This window comes from Malus sylvestris, chromosome 16, assembly GCF_916048215.2.
Source record: "Malus sylvestris chromosome 16, drMalSylv7.2, whole genome shotgun sequence".
NCBI classification, from domain to species: Eukaryota; Viridiplantae; Streptophyta; class Magnoliopsida; order Rosales; family Rosaceae; genus Malus; species Malus sylvestris.
Window position 1 is genome coordinate 10,907,080 of NC_062275.1, and position 15,778 is coordinate 10,922,857.

Genomic DNA, 15,778 nt, shown 5'->3' on the forward strand with positions numbered 1-15,778 from the left:
ACGGTCATACGGTCACACCACACCGAAAGAAAACTTTATGGGCTTTTTTCTTTTTAATGGGCTTTAGACAAAAAAGGAAATCGAATAAATAAGGGACACGTGGGACCCCGAGGTCTGCGTAGTCCTGCGGCACGACAACTGTTTCGGAACAAAGAAATCCAGTCAGCCAAACAGACCCCAATTCAACTTCTCGGATGAGAGAGAGAGACGCACACAGAGAAAACCTCCTTCGGCCTTAGAGCTTCTTCATGAGTGCTTCTCTGTCCTTTTTTCGCAGACCCAAAAAAACTGTGACATTTGGATTGCTTGCTGATTGCTGATTGCTCATTGATGATTGATTACTGGATGCTCAGGTCTTCCATGTCCAGAAGAACCCAATTCGCCAAACATCCCGCTTTGATGCTTTATGGTATGAGTTTCTTCTCTCAGTGATCCCTTTGTGTGCCTCAGAGCTCCAGGTATGTCCGTATCAATCTCTCAACGTTGAAATACTTAATTTCCAGTGGTTTTATGATATGGGTTCTGCTCAATTTTATTGCTTTCATCGAATTTTTGTCCGGTGTGTTGGGATTACTGAATTGTTGGAAATGGGGTTTGATCATTTTTCTGACATTTGGGGATTTAAACCTCAGTTGGGGTTATTCGATTTTTACTTTTAAATTGAAATTTATATCGATTCGTGGTTGATAATTTGATACAATACTGTGTATTATGTGTTTCTTCCTGAGAATTTTGTTTCTTGCGAAATGAACAATGTAAGTTTGGTTATTTGTTAGATTGAAATTCTTGGGTTTTTGTTTTAATTCACACCTCACAAGTTATGCAGATTACCCAATATTGATATATGGGGTCCACCATCCACGACCCCTTTTCCATTGCTAAATGCTAATTCTACTCTTTAATAGTTTTCTAAGTAAGGGTACTGTTATCAGTAAAGTTGGGAAGTTTAGATTTTTACTGATATCTGCATTGCCATTTTTCAGTTTGGTAATCAATTTATCAAAACAAATTCTTGTCTGATATGTGATGATTTATGAAGAGTCGTATATTCGCGGAAGTACTCTACAAAAAGTTTTGATTTTATGTATACATGCATCCTTGTGACTCTGTTAGTTTTTTATTTTCAGATTGTATTTCTGGAATGGTTGCTTTGAATTGATTGTAAGTCGTCTAGCTTTGACTTAGCTTACAGTACGTCAAGGTCTTTTACCCTATGGCTCGGAAGGGTAACCAACAGAAGAATGCTGTAGATCGCCAGACATCAAAGCACAAAAAGAAGGGTCCAGATTCAGGGTGTACACTAGGAGAAACGAAAGGGCATGGGAAAGCAAGTGAGGTGAAAGTTTTCCCTGGAGAAGAACTGCCAAATGGTGACCAGCCAAGCAGTCCTCTTTCAGCCAGTTCGAGTAAAACCAATCATCCTGTGGAGGAGAATAAAAGCAAACAAAAATCTGGAAAGTCTTTGAGGAAAGAGAAGCAAGGTATGGATGCAATGCAGGGTCCAGAGGAGTCAAGTTCTTTACGGAGTGATTTAGGAGACTGCAATGTAAACAATGAAGCTCCAAGCATGAGAGAAGAAAATGGAACATTACCTCCGAGTCACTTACGCCGAAAACATACAAAAAGAAAATCTGGTTCTTCTCTGAATAGATGGCATATGAGAACTTTGATGGCTTGGTTAGAGTTTTCAGATACCCGATTGTTTAGAAACTTGAAGGCATCAGCATTGCCATTCTTGAAGATGGCTAGTGAATGGTTGCAGAGGCACGAGCCAATGTTTCTTACTGTAAAAAGTACGGCACTATATGCCCGTGATTATGTCAAAACAAAGTTTGAGCAGGCATATCCAATTGTTTTGAAGTGGCTTATGCAGTTTGGGGGTATATTGTTTCTTTTATCAATGGCCTGGTTGGATTGTACCGTAAGGGGCATTGATAGCTTAGCTCGGATGGGAACAACATCCTTCTTTTCAGTTATATGGTGCAGCATTCTCTCAGTAGTTGCTATGGCCGGGATGTTCAAGTTTCTGATTGTATTGGTAAGCCCTAGTATCGCTACGTTGCTACGGACCACTCACCTCATTATAACTTACAGTCTCTTTGGCTGGGATGTTTATAATTATAGTTGGCTTTATTTTTTCTACTTGTTTTTTCCCAACAAAATGTACCTGTTTTGAGTCCCTTCGTCCTTTTAAACCTCCCTGGTTCCTAATGTTTATTTCTCACTTGTTGAACATCCAAACTTTTATGTATGTGTCCTTATTAATAGTTATCTGTTTTTTGCAATGGGTGAGGCAGATGGGTGAGTTTAAGAGTATCTGTTAAAGTTTGCATTAGTATGCTCTCATACATATTGAATAAACTTCCAGGTCTTTGCTGCTTTAATTGGACTTTTCGTTGGGTTAATGCTCTCGATTTTGGTGGTTGCTTTTTGTGGAGCTCTTTTGTTGTGGTTCTATGGAAGCTTTTGGACAACAGGATTTGCAATCTTCTTAGGAGGTGATTCTTTTACCTCCTTTCAAGTGCAGATCATCTATTTCAATTTTCAAGTATGCATATTTCTTCATCACAGCTTGCTGAGCTTTGACATTCTTCAACATTCAGGTTTGGCATTCACACTGAGCCATGAGCGTATTGCCCTGTCCATTGCCACTGTGTATTCAGTTTATTGTGCTTGGACATATGTTGGATGGCTGGGTTTGCTTTTGGGGTTGAATTTGTCTTTTATCTCAAGTGATTGTCTGATATATTTCCTAAAGAACAACGTAAATCAGCAGAGAAGACCCAACGGATCCCCTGAACAAACATCTGGAATTCCAGGTCAACCAGACTTCTTTAACAGTGAGCAGGCACATGCTTCATCCTCCGAAAATGTTCCATTGTTTTCTGCCGATCGTAGCCAAGGAGTACCCTCAACCAGTAGCACTGATTCTGAGATAACCTCTGAAGATGAAGTTGTTCGGCTGTTAAACTGTACTGATCACTATTCCGCGTTAGGATTTTCTCGATACGAAAATGTAGATGTTTCTTTACTGAAGCGGGAGTACAAGAAAAAGGTAAGTGCCATTCTTTCTTTGCTCTAATAAGCATGAAAAGGGATCTTTTCCTGACTTCTTTGTTGTTTCTTGTTATGTTATTCTCTTGGAAGCTTCAAGATTTGTATGGCCAAGCATTGAATCTGAGATCTAACTTTGTTTAGTGAATGATGACCTTTATCTTTCCAAAGATTCGTTTACATATATAGAAGTACTGCTTCTGGATAACATGCTGTACTGTTCTGTTAATATATTTCTTTTGCTTTAACAAGTTTGTTATATTTCTTATCAGGCAATGTTGGTCCATCCTGATAAAAATATGGGAAATGAAAAAGCTGCTGAAGCTTTCAAGAAACTTCAGAATGCATATGAGGTGATCATTTGATGTCCATTGAGATTTTTTCTATGATTGATTTGATTATGATTCTGATTGTACCACTGGCCCTTTTTGCTCCCATATTTTCTAGATTTTGCTTGATTCCTTGAAGCGAAAAACATATGACGACGAATTAAGGAGAGAGGAACTGCTGAACATTTTCTGTAGATTTCAAAGTACTTCACAAAAGGTAATATATATCTAATTTTTATGCTTTCTTGTAATTGGTTTTAGAATTCAAATTTTTTTTACCAATCTCTTCCATATCCATGAGGAATGTAAGAAGGGGTTGATAATTGACAGTGAAGCCTGTCAGTCGGTTCCCGGGATCCTTTCATTCAACTTTGTGATTAACTTTTGAATTGTTAGCAGAAGCTTATGTTGTTTTGGATACATCCCTTTGCTATGGCTTCTGCTAGGAATTAGTTGTTCATTTACTGAATATAGTTCTGAGGGATGTCAAGTATTACGTGTTCTAAATTTTTCCGTCTTACCTAATATTGCAATGTGTTTCCTAGAATGGAGGGTATGGTGTCTTTCCCCCTGGATTTGCACACCCGGAAGCCGATGGTGAAGACCCATTTGGGGATTCAAGGAGAATCTCCTGCAATAAGTGCGGCAATTTTCATGTCTGGGTGCTCACCAGGAAATCAAAATCTCAAGCACGGTGGTGCCAGGTTTTCGTTTACCTTTAAAGCGTTTAATGATGTTCTATTAGTTTGCATCTATCAAAGAGGGTTTAGCATCTTTAAAGATGATGCTGTTAGAGATTTTTTCGCCTGGTGCTGATGTCCTCCTCTTTGTGGAATTTCTCTTTTGACAGGATTGCAAAGATTTTCATCAAGCAAAAGATGGTGATGGGTGGGTTGAACAATATTCCCAACCCTTCTTCTTTGGAATGTTGCAGAAGGTATGTGCATTTATATATGCTGGAGAAAGGTTGCTTTAGAATTTTGCGTTAAAAGAGAATAAAAAAGAATTATCACCAGTACAATTATAGTTGCTGAAATTTACATAATGCAAGATCATCCTTTTTTAAACAATGTTGTATGTGCAGATAGATGCTCCATCCGCATTTGTTTGTGCTGATAGCAAGATATACAATGCTACTGAGTGGTATATTTGCCAGGTAATTAATTCAATTTGAACTATTTTACCAAGTTTATCATGGATATTCTTTTTCCTTTAGAATAACACTCATGCCGCCTTCTGCACCCACACACAGTTTTTGTCACATTGAAAGCAGATGTGCATGAAGCTCAATTTTGTTGTAGGGTATGAGATGTCCAGCCAACACTCACAAGCCAAGTTTTCATGTTAACACTAGTGTGACCTCTAAGCATAATACTGGAAAGGGAACAAGTTCGGGGCAAACAGGAGGTCGGATGCCAACATCGAACTTGGAAGAGAACATGACAGAGGAAGAATTCTTTGAGTGGTTACAGAATGCAGTGCAAACTGGCATGTTTGAAAATTTTGGTACCGGCACCTCCACTGAGAGCCCATCTGCCAAATCTGCACCTGGTACCAAGAGCGGTGGCAGCACCAGTGGCAGTGCTAACAAGAGAAAGAAAAAGGGAAAGAAATGGTGAGTATCCAAGTTGCTCCGTTTGTTTCGCACTATCTAAGCATTAGTGATACTGATTCCTGATAAGAAAGTTCATATGTTCAAGGTTGGCCTGTTGTTTTTTTTTTTTGTTTGTCAGAAGAGATGCCTGAGGAAAGTTTGACATCATTAATCATAAGTATAGAATCCAATCACCATTAGTCTGCAACACCGGAGAGCTTGTATTACCGTCTCATCATTCTTAATCGTCTTCATTTCTTCCATTATTTCCCCATTTTCACAAGAACGTAGACCGCTATAAGAAAATTCGAGCTGCCAAAAATTAGGGTAGTTTACATTTTCGTGGCGGGTCAAGGCAATAATGTTGTTGCACTGCCTACATTTTGCACTTGGGTTTGTGTAGGGAGAGAAACTGGTTGGACGCAAGGAGTGATGAAAAAGCAAGTGATGTTGGGCAGTGCATTACTATGTACATGGAGTTTATGAAACCATGTAATCTGATGGTTAGCTATTTACCTCATGGGATGAACCCTAACGAATATGATAAACCGGGACGGAGTCGATTTACTCCTTGTTATGCTCCCGATATGATCACTTTGGTGGTTCAGCTTTGAAATTGTGGTGTCGGAATTGGTTTCTCGATCTCCGATGTGAATTTGATTCTTGACAGGGCACCTAATTAGGGTGGCAATGGAGATTGAAATGTATTGATGCTAATCCGCCCTTGTTGCTAGTTAAATTTTGGACTTGAAAAACGACCTGTTTTGTACATTGGGTTCGCAAGGGCGAAACCATGCTTAGACTAGGTTGAGCTACCGTCTGGGGCAAATTTTTTGAACAAATAAAGAGAATTATTATTAACGCTTCAAAATTTAACTATGCTTTTTTAAAAATTAGCCCATCTCACCAAGCAAAATTGGTTCATTTCACCCTAATTTTTTTTGTTTTCTCTATCCCACTCGACCCCACCAGGCCTTGAACCTGGGGCCTAATCTGCCCCATGCCTTACCCACACCCTCACCACTAGGCTATTCCTAGTGGTTCATTTCACCCTAATTGATCGTAGATGGAGAAAAAGAAAAGTTATTTCAAGTTCTGTCCTGGAGTTAGTTATGTCATTAGGGTTTAGCTAATACGATATTGTTATATTCTTATAGCCTTATTTATTTTTCGACTAAGGTCAGTCGATTAAAATAATGAGTCATTCATTTTATAAAGAAAAAAAAACCTAAAAAGTCAGAAGAAAAAGAATTAAAACAAAATCGATAAAGAAGGAAAACCAATTAACTAGACCGTTGGATATCTACCACGAAGAACTAGATGAATCAAACGGTGGACCAGGATAACCTTACAGACGGACAGGATTTAACCATCAAGATATAACTCTATCGAAATTACGAAACCACCCCTTTTCCTTCACTTGTATCGCAAATCGCATATCCTCGCCGGGTCTCTCTCCGCTCCAAAACAGCTTCAATGGGGGCACTCATACACTCCTTCTCTGTAGCTTCTCTCACTCCAACGGCTCTAAAACTGGTCTGCACAAATGGGCCCTCCTCCAAAAACCAAAATTCAAGCTTTCAATTCTCAAATGGGTTCTCTTCGTTTTCTTATCGTCGGCCATTTCCAGCTCAGAAGCTCCCAGTCAGAGTCAGAAGGTCGGTGATTGTTTTTGCAAAGAAGAACAGCAACAAGGAGAAGAAGAAGGAAGACAACCACAGCTTTGCATCGAAACCGGATGAGGCTACTGGGCCTTTCCCTGAATCTGTGCTGCTTAAACAGGTTCCCTTTCGTTTATATTTCTACACAAACTCCATATTTCTTTTACTCCTTTTCACTTCTTTATTTTGGGTTTATGGATTTTTTTTTATTTTGTAACTTTGGCTTCCGAAATTCAAAGACTTTTGAGTGCGACCCTTTACTTTTTGGCTGCTGTAGAATGCTCAAAATTTGTTATTTGGGATTTAAAGTTAGTGTATTCGTGTTTCTGATACGTTCAAATTGTGGGCTTCTGAGGGGTTTCTTTTGTTTTGTTTTGTTTCTTGGGATTATTGTGTTTCACCATTCGCGTATGAGCCTTGTGTTCTGAAAGATTTTAGTTTTCTTGAAAATTTAAATGAAGGTGTATAAGATAAGATTTTTTGAGTTGATTTTGAGATGAGACTTTGTTATGAATTGCAGAAGAAAGTTCAGGAAGATGGTAACCTTCTCCCTGAGTTTGCAGATGCCGAAGAAGGTAAGCTATCATGATTCAAATGGACTGCTGGCGATTGCCCTTTTTTTCCGAATGATTTGGGGCCTTGCAGTTATTGATTTTATTTTCATTTCTATGCAGAGAAGGTGTATGAATTTTTGAAGCTTCAGCTGCAAAGCGATTTGAATGAGGAACGAAGTAAGTGCGGTTCATGCTCATTTTTCTTGCTAGTAGGATTGCCTCTTGGCTTGACTTGTTAGATTGAAATGGTGAAAGAAATTGTCTTCTAATAGTTCATGGAACAAATGGAAAATATTATTTAGTGTTTAACCATGGTTGGTTGGTTATAACTTATTGTTTCCCTTGTTACAGTGCGCCACTATGAGCTGGTTTATCTGATTCATGAGAAACATGCCGAAGAGGTTGGGAGTGTCAAAGAGAAAATTGAAGGTTAGTTTTTCACTTCTAACTCTCTTAGTAATGTCTCCGTGAACTTCGATAGATTCGCAATGAACTTTGAGGCAGGCAAAATTTTCTCTTCTAACTCTCTTTGTAATGTATCTGTTATCACTGAAACAAATATGATAGGTTCACCATGAATTTTGGTGTATTCAAACTTTTGTCTTCTAATTCTCTTACTACTGTGTACGGTAAAGAGACACAAGACAGAAGTTGAGATCAAAAGAAGTTAAAATGCTGTGATGATGTGTGGATGTTTTGTAGTGTTAATGGTTTCCCTGCTACATGTTGATCTGTGAGTGTGTCACATTTAGGTTGCCCATGAAATAATCTTTAGCAGTTTTACTTTAGCATATTTGAAGAATTTTGGGGAGTGGTGAAATGTTTTCATGAACGTGGATGGATAGCTTTTTTGTTTTTGTTTTTAATGTTATAATTTAGAGGTCGCACTTGGTGCGATGGCAAGTGCCTTTGCCCATGAGCAGTAGGTCTCGGGTTCGAGACTTGGGAGCAGCCTCTCCATAAATGGGGGTAAGGCTAGCCGACATTCACCTCTCCCAGACCCTGCGTAAAGCGGGAGCCTTGTGCACTGGGTACGAGCTTTTTTTTTTTTTTTTTTTAACGTTATAATTTCTTTTTCCACCTAACATGGCAAGTGAGCTTGTAATTGATAGAATTTCATCCATCTATAAATATTGCTTAGATTGAACATTTGTATAGCAACTTGCTAACGTTCTATTCTACTGATGCGGTGTATACTTATCGGAATTCTTGTAGGATGAAGTTCCCTTACCCTTTTGAGCTGCATTTGAAATATATCGACAGAGTTATATTGAAGTTTATCTATGAATTACTTGCAGAGTTTCTAGCGGAGAAGAAAGCCAGGATATGGAGAGTGAGCAATTGGGGAATGCGAAGACTGGCATACCAAATAAAGAAAGCAAAGAACGCTTACTACGTTTTGATGAACTTTGAGATGGAAGCCAAATGGATAAATGACTTTAAGACCTTGCTAGACAAGGATGAAAGAGTCATTCGGCATCTTGTGATTAAGAGGGATGAGGCAATCACAGAAGACTGCCCTCCTCCTCCCGAGTTTCACACCCTCGGTGGAGGTACAGATTCTGATGAAGAAGAAGAGGATGATATGGAGTATGATGACGAAGAGTATGAAGATGACGATGAGGACGGGATTATTATCGTCGACGCTGACAATGATGATATAGAAGAAGATAGGGAACAAAGAAGGGTAGAACAACTAGTGTAGGAAAACCAGGATTGATAAGAAAACTGAGGGCAGGGAAAGCGAGAAATATTTTTGTATAAATTTGTCTAACGTTTCAAACAATAGATTATATTTAAGTAGATGGTAGCATATGAAAGATTTGTTTTGATTTATGTATCTTATTTGATTTAAATTTAAATAGCATATAAAAGATTTGTTTGGATTTGTGTATCTTATTTGATTTAAATTTAAGTAGCGTATAAAAGATTTGTTTGGATTGATCATTTATGTATCTTATTTTATTTAAATTTAAATATACTAAAACTGTTGATTTGATTCCCATATAAGAGACTAGTATATAAAAATATAATAACGCTAGATATTAAATTCGATTTTTTTTTTCAAAGGTAAAGAATTTTATTAAATTTGAATAGAGATGTCTATATCAGAAGCCAATGTATTAAACAACCATTTAGGCTCAAGACCATTCCAACTATGAAAGCCTCCTTCCCTTACCACAAACGAAACCATTAGATGTGTTGCCTTGTTACTAGTCTAAGGAGCGAAGATAAATTCTATTGACTATGAAAGCCCCATTCACTTGCTACAAACGAAGCCACTAAATGTACTGCCTTGTTACAAGCCCAAGGAACGAAGATAAATTCTACTAACCCCACTCTTCATATGATGCCATATTAAATTCGATTCATAAAATCGTGTATGCTGTGCATCATAAGATACCACCTAATATTGAAAGTAATATAAAGTTATTTTGACTTGTGGTTCCGGAGTAGTTTGGTTTAGTTTGGTTTAGCTTATAGTTTAATTTAGTTTAGTTTAGTTTAGTTTAGTTATGTTGTCATATGCAGCTAGTGTTGTGGCCCCGCTTCAATGATATGGCTGGTTATGATTTTTGTATTGAGCGATGTGCTATTTGATCTCGTCTACCTAAGTTGACTCTATATGGTCTCACTTCTACGATGATTTTATGTGACCTTACTATTTGGTGGTGACCATTTGCAATTGCTGATACAAATCTGTTATATCTATCATTCTGTGACAGTTTGTATGGTGGTGTGTGAATTTTTCGTACATGCGGTAGCCTATTGTGAGGTACTAATTATTTATAAAAAAAAAAAAAAACTGTACCAAAAAACTAATTATTAAAAAAATACTATTAAAATGACGAAATGCCCCTACCTTGTTTGATGCATTATTTTGGGATGCTTTTGAAGCTTGGTGACATAATTTTTTTTAATTATTAAAAAAAATAGTATTAAAATGCATCAAATAATTTTGGGAACATTTTTGTCCAAATCTTTTTGTTGAAGCTTGGTGACACCAAAATCACTATTAACCTTTTCCATTAGCTTTATATATAGATAGATGTTGAACTATCTGCAAACGTGAACAAGGAGGGAGGAAGCCCTCCATTGCATTCAGTGGTGGATCTGGAAAAAATTATTTGGGGGATCACATATAAAATTCACAAATATTTCTTCGACAAATAAATAGCCTTAGAAATTAAGTCATAAATCTAAAATCCATAAAATAACATTAAAAACTTCAATTGTTTATCCACAACGTGATTTCATATTTTGAAAATGTATTATAACTTCATTATTAATGGAAATTATGATAAAAGACTAGGGTTTATATATGCCTAGACTAGAAGGTTAAGTAATTTTTTATTTTTTTTAAGTGGTCAGGTCTTATTGTTAAGAGAACATATAAATTGATCTAGTTTTGCTGCATATCAGCAGCAAAGAAGCTGCGCGCTGCACATAATGCCTGGCCATGCCCAATGTTCATTGCGGCATTTCATCGAGCAGTTAGAGGGCATATCCTAAAGACAATTCTAAGCTTCAAAGGGCATCACTTGGATATTCCACGGAGGTTTGCCAAAGTTGGGAGGGTCAGTTGACCCATCCCGCCCCTTGGTGGATCCGCCAGTGATTGCATTGGTGAACTAAGTCATCACAATATGCATGTAACATGTTTATAACATGGATTTTTCTGACAAAACTAACCACATATGCATGTAAAATGTTTATCACATGGAATTTTTTACATCAAAACAAATAACATATATGCATGCATGCATGTAAATGTTTATCACATGGATTTTTTTACAACAAACCTACATAAAAAATAATCATGTGATGGTTGAATATTAACATTTCACGAGGAAAATCTATACTATTATATTATATGTAAAGCGCGCAGGTCCCATTTGGGGTCACGGGCTTCACTAAAAATATTTGGACAGAAATACCCCTTAACAAGCAAAGTTCAAAAGCAGCTAATAATGCAAGGGTATTTACGTCATATAAACAGTATTTTTTATAATTAATTTTTTGTACAGTTTTTTTTAATAGGATATACTAGGGCTGTAATTTTTTCTTGAATCCCAAACCAAACAAAAAAAATTCCCAAATTGATAATATATATATATATATATATATATATATATATACTTATTTATTTTGGTTGCATGCATGTTAAATATTGAATTTAAGTACTTTGATAGTAAACTATATTAGAAATAGAAGCATGAAATTAAGTAGTTTGAAATTTTGGAACATCAATTTGAGTTGGTATGAATAAATTTGTATTTCAATTGGTATGAAATTTCAAATTGGTATGACGTAAAAAGTCTAAATTTTAATTGATATGAAATTGGAGTACAAAATTTTAGGCAAAAAACCCATATTTTAGACCATAGCCCAAAATTTTCAAATTTCAACCCAAAAGTCCAAAACCGAAAATCCAATCCCTATCCATCTTAAAATACCGAAAACATTTATAGAATCTCGAAAATTGGGAATACCGAAATTTCAGTTTGAGATTGGTCTTCAAATTCCCGTCCTAATAATTTTCTGTTTGGGATTCGGATCCCATTTTCGGTTTGGGATCCCATACCGAACCACTATATAAAGCGTGTAGCCCCCATTTGGGGTCACAGGATTCACCTAAAAGTTTTTGACAGAAATACCCCCACAAAAAAAAAAGTTCAAAAGCAGCACAAAATAATGCAAGGGTATTTACGTCATATAAACAATGTTTTTTATAATTAATTTTTTTTGTGCAACTTTTTTTTCGTACCCCACAATGGGTTACCAATAATTGGATTCAATCGGTTGATTATTAAATATTATTTTCTATATTTTTAAACATGTTCAAAACATCTTAAGAGAAGCGTAGTGCCGGTTAAAAAAAAGGTATTTTGCACGCGCATAATAATGTGATTCAATTAGTTGTCAAATAATTTTTCTTTTAACAAACAATATTATCTACACTAAGGGGGAGGGGTGGGCTTAACCTCACAATGGACTAGAAATAATGTGATTCAAAAAATGTGTAGTTGCGCATAAGCGCGTGTATGAAGGCTAGTTGTAATTAAAGGAGGAAGGTAATGGCAGATAAAGTAAGTTTTTGGAATATTGGGATATATTTTTGTTTGGATTTCCTATTAGCATTGTTTTTTTTTTTTTTTAATGGCGGACAACTGATTCACTGCATCAAAGACAAAGATGAATTTCATTAATGGCATATTGCAGAACTTTTTGTTGTTGTTGGAGAGTTGCAGACCTAAACGGCAGAGGAGGAAGATGAAGGCCGGATCCATCTTAACTTTACAAAACTCCTTTATCAAAATACTTTATTTGAAGCCATTGCCATGTCATTTACTAGTCATCTTAACTTTTAGTTGAGAATCAGTAATATAATCAATTCTGTCATTCTCATACTTTATTCTCATACGGCATGATGAGATTAAGGATGGGATCAAATAAAAGTTTACGAGGCGTTTACGAGGAGTTTGCTCCTTTCTTCCACGGGCCACCACAATCTAAATCAATTCTCATACAGCATGATTCATCGGCGATCCCCTACTTAGGATTGTTGTTAAGCATCTGTCTTTATTTTTCATTTTAAAAAAAAAAAGATTAAAAAAAAGGAATTCAATGAAAACTAATGATAAATGCTTACCAACAATCCAAGTAGGGGACCGATTGAGGATTCAACATGCCGTATGAGAATCAGTTTAGATTATATGGTCGAGACGAACTGGCGTGAAAAAGAAAGAGGACGGAAGGAGCAGAAATGAATGGGAAGGAAGGTCCTAAACTCCAATAATCATCATAAATTGTTTAATTAAATGGTTTTTAAATTATTTTTAATTGAAACTAATGTGGTTGGAAAAATCTTTCATTGTGCTCGGAACACAAGTGGTACATTACGTGTCATTATATAAGTAGAATGAAAGTTTTATTTTTTAACTTGTTATTTTTTTTAACATAAATATTTCACTACTTATATAGTGACGTGTGATGTACTATCTTGTTATCTGAGCTCACTGAAAAATCTCTTTCACATGAGATGCCACCTAAAGGGGGACATAAAATTGTATTACAAATACATGATAACAATAGCATTATTGTAAAGAGAAATACTAAGGAGATCTTAAAAACAGGACTTTTCATAGACTCTCTATCATCTCATATTTTTGACACAACATAATATTCGCACCAAAATTAATGTTAAATTGTGAGGTTTTACTCTAAAAGAGTCTTCTTAACATTTTTCTTATTATAAAATATTACCCAAAAAGGTCAACTACAACAAAACTTTCAACGTGCAAATAAACCTGATATTCGTGTCGTGTTTCTCGTGTTCGTGTCATTTTTGTGTTATACCCGATAGCTTAACGGGTCGTGTCGTGTAATACCTGTGGGTAATATGACCTGACCCGAAATCAACCCGTTAATATTATCAATTAATATGACCAGAAACTAGAAACTAGTCCTCCAACCTACTCAACCTGTATCTCGCTATTTATGGGTAGCAATTTCCATACTCTGTTTATCCTTTTTCATTGCTGTTTTATACCTTCTTTGTATCTGCCATGGAGTGGTTATTCAAAGCTAGTTTATGCATATGCTTACTTCGATCAAATATATTGTATTCGGCTTTAAGTATGTATATTTCTTTGAGTTGGATGTTTTAATTATAAAATATGAAAGGGCTATGGATAATACCCTAGTTTAACAATCCAATTCAATTTCCTTTTCTAAACTACTTATTACTTATGTATTATGCTAATTTAATTGAGAATAGATAAAGTTTATATCTACATATCTATTTGCCGCTGGTTTCGCACTATCCAACTTTATATAGTTATCTTTTTTCTGCATTTGTACATACTGTAACAAAAGCATACTTAGTCTTCAGCTTGTTTGCACTATATACGTGTGTATATATATATATATATATCGTTTTAGTTATATTAAATGAAGAAGCATGTTGGTAAATGGTTTTCTGTACAGTTTAATTTATACATATTACTTGAATGGTTTTGAAGGCAAATGACTTTTGAATAAGCACTATATATGTTTGCTATATACAAAACTATTTTGTACACTAATATAGTTCAACCAAATGACTTTTGAATTGAGTAGCGTGGAACTAATGAGCTTAAGTGTGTTGATTCGTATTAAAGTTCATATCATACATCTGGTAATTTTCTTATACCTGTGAATAGGAGTTTACCACAGTTGTGGTTTCTTGTGTTAATATCTCGGAGCAATGCCTTGGAATCCAGGTAGGGGAAATACGGCAGACCTTTACAGATATTGATTCTATTAAATTTCGTGAAGTACTATATTTGTGTTGGTTGATTATTGTGGTTGGATGTTGTTTGGATTATTGCTTCAGTTGGTTGTTTATTTGTTAGTACTACTAGAATGTTATTCGTTGAGATATATTGTGACATGTGAAGGATGTAATAATGTTACTTGTGCATCACTCATGTGTTAGAAGTGGTTGGAACTTTGTTGGTGAGAAAGGAATTTGGAAAGAGGGTAATGGAAATGATCTTTTGTGTAGTTGAGCCAAACTCTTAGCAGGTACCAGGTCTCAGGTGAGCCCACAGTGCACAGATTCTTTTAAGGGTAATTCGGGATTGGCGACGAAGAGTTTAGGCAAGATGACTAACAAAAGGGGAAATTAGGATGATTGAGTTACAGGGGGTTAATTTGTATAATAGAACATTCGAACCACCACTGCAGAGGTAAAATGCACGGTATGGGACGTGCAGGTCCGTGTGTTTTATTATATGAATTAACGGGTAGAGATGAAGAGTATTGTATCGCACTCATGCATTGTTGATGATAATGATTTGGTACTTAATTACATGATTTTATGACACTAAATTTAATATTGTCAATTTACTGTGATAAGGTTATGTTCCTATTGAGCTGTTGAAGCTCACCCCTCTATTGTTATGTAGGTTTACGAACTAAACAATCAAAAAGGGTAGATGGGATGAGATCGGATTAAGTGTGAGGATATAATTTTGTATTTCTTTATTTTAGCCTTGTAAAGAATTATTGAGTTATTTTAAATAAGAAGAATTTTATCTTTCACTCCGTTATTTCAGTTTTACTTTAATTAGTTAGTTTTTAGTTCGCGTTTCGGATTCGGGTTCAAGTTTTTACTATCGACCCCGGGTCTGGGGCGTGACATATACATATTAAATTTCGGAGTTGACCCCTTCATGAAAGTTGGAATGCTTTTCATTATGAGTGATTACATTTTTCACACTTCTACAATAATTATTATTAATTTTATTAATTTTGCACTCAAATAAAAAACATTGTTCATGAGATTTGGAGGGTTTTAAAAATCTAAACGATCATGTAACCATCATCTAAGCGTTGATGATGCAATTATGAACATTTATTATGCTTTTACATCTTTCAGACTTATACATTAATGATTATGAATTTTGTTTATTTTGAACTCCCTTAAACATACTATTCATGAGAGTTTGTATGGTTTTAAAAATTCAAACGATCATTTACCCATCCTCAAAGTGTAGAGGATGTGACTACGAGCGTTTGCATATTTTTTCATATTTTTCG

The 15,778-nt window shown here is 35.8% G+C and overlaps 2 protein-coding genes across 4 annotated transcripts; both read left to right on the plus strand.

Moving 5' to 3' along the window:
• Nucleotides 1–147: 147 nt before the first annotated feature.
• LOC126608216 (uncharacterized) lies at nucleotides 148–5,593 on the plus strand. Of its 3 annotated transcripts, XM_050276051.1 has the most exons (11): nucleotides 148–458; nucleotides 1,128–2,038; nucleotides 2,369–2,498; nucleotides 2,604–3,055; nucleotides 3,327–3,407; nucleotides 3,502–3,600; nucleotides 3,929–4,087; nucleotides 4,234–4,320; nucleotides 4,468–4,539; nucleotides 4,685–4,998; nucleotides 5,117–5,593. In XM_050276051.1, coding segments are annotated over exons 2-11 (2,220 nt in total). In that variant the 5' UTR covers nucleotides 148–458; nucleotides 1,128–1,213; the 3' UTR covers nucleotides 5,118–5,593. The 3 variants fall into 3 exon arrangements, with proteins under 3 accessions (XP_050132008.1, XP_050132007.1, XP_050132009.1); XM_050276050.1 differs by having other exon boundaries at nucleotides 4,685–5,593; XM_050276052.1 differs by lacking the exon at nucleotides 5,117–5,593 and having other exon boundaries at nucleotides 4,636–4,783.
• A 676-nt stretch (nucleotides 5,594–6,269) lies between these two features.
• On the plus strand, nucleotides 6,270–9,078 carry LOC126608220 (protein REGULATOR OF FATTY ACID COMPOSITION 3, chloroplastic-like). Its single transcript, XM_050276058.1, has 5 exons — nucleotides 6,270–6,759; nucleotides 7,159–7,213; nucleotides 7,313–7,369; nucleotides 7,544–7,621; nucleotides 8,491–9,078. The coding sequence occupies exons 1-5, from the start codon at nucleotides 6,454–6,456 to the stop codon at nucleotides 8,895–8,897; spliced, it is 903 nt and encodes a 300-aa protein (XP_050132015.1). The 5' UTR covers nucleotides 6,270–6,453; the 3' UTR covers nucleotides 8,898–9,078.
• Nucleotides 9,079–15,778: the final 6,700 nt, after the last annotated feature.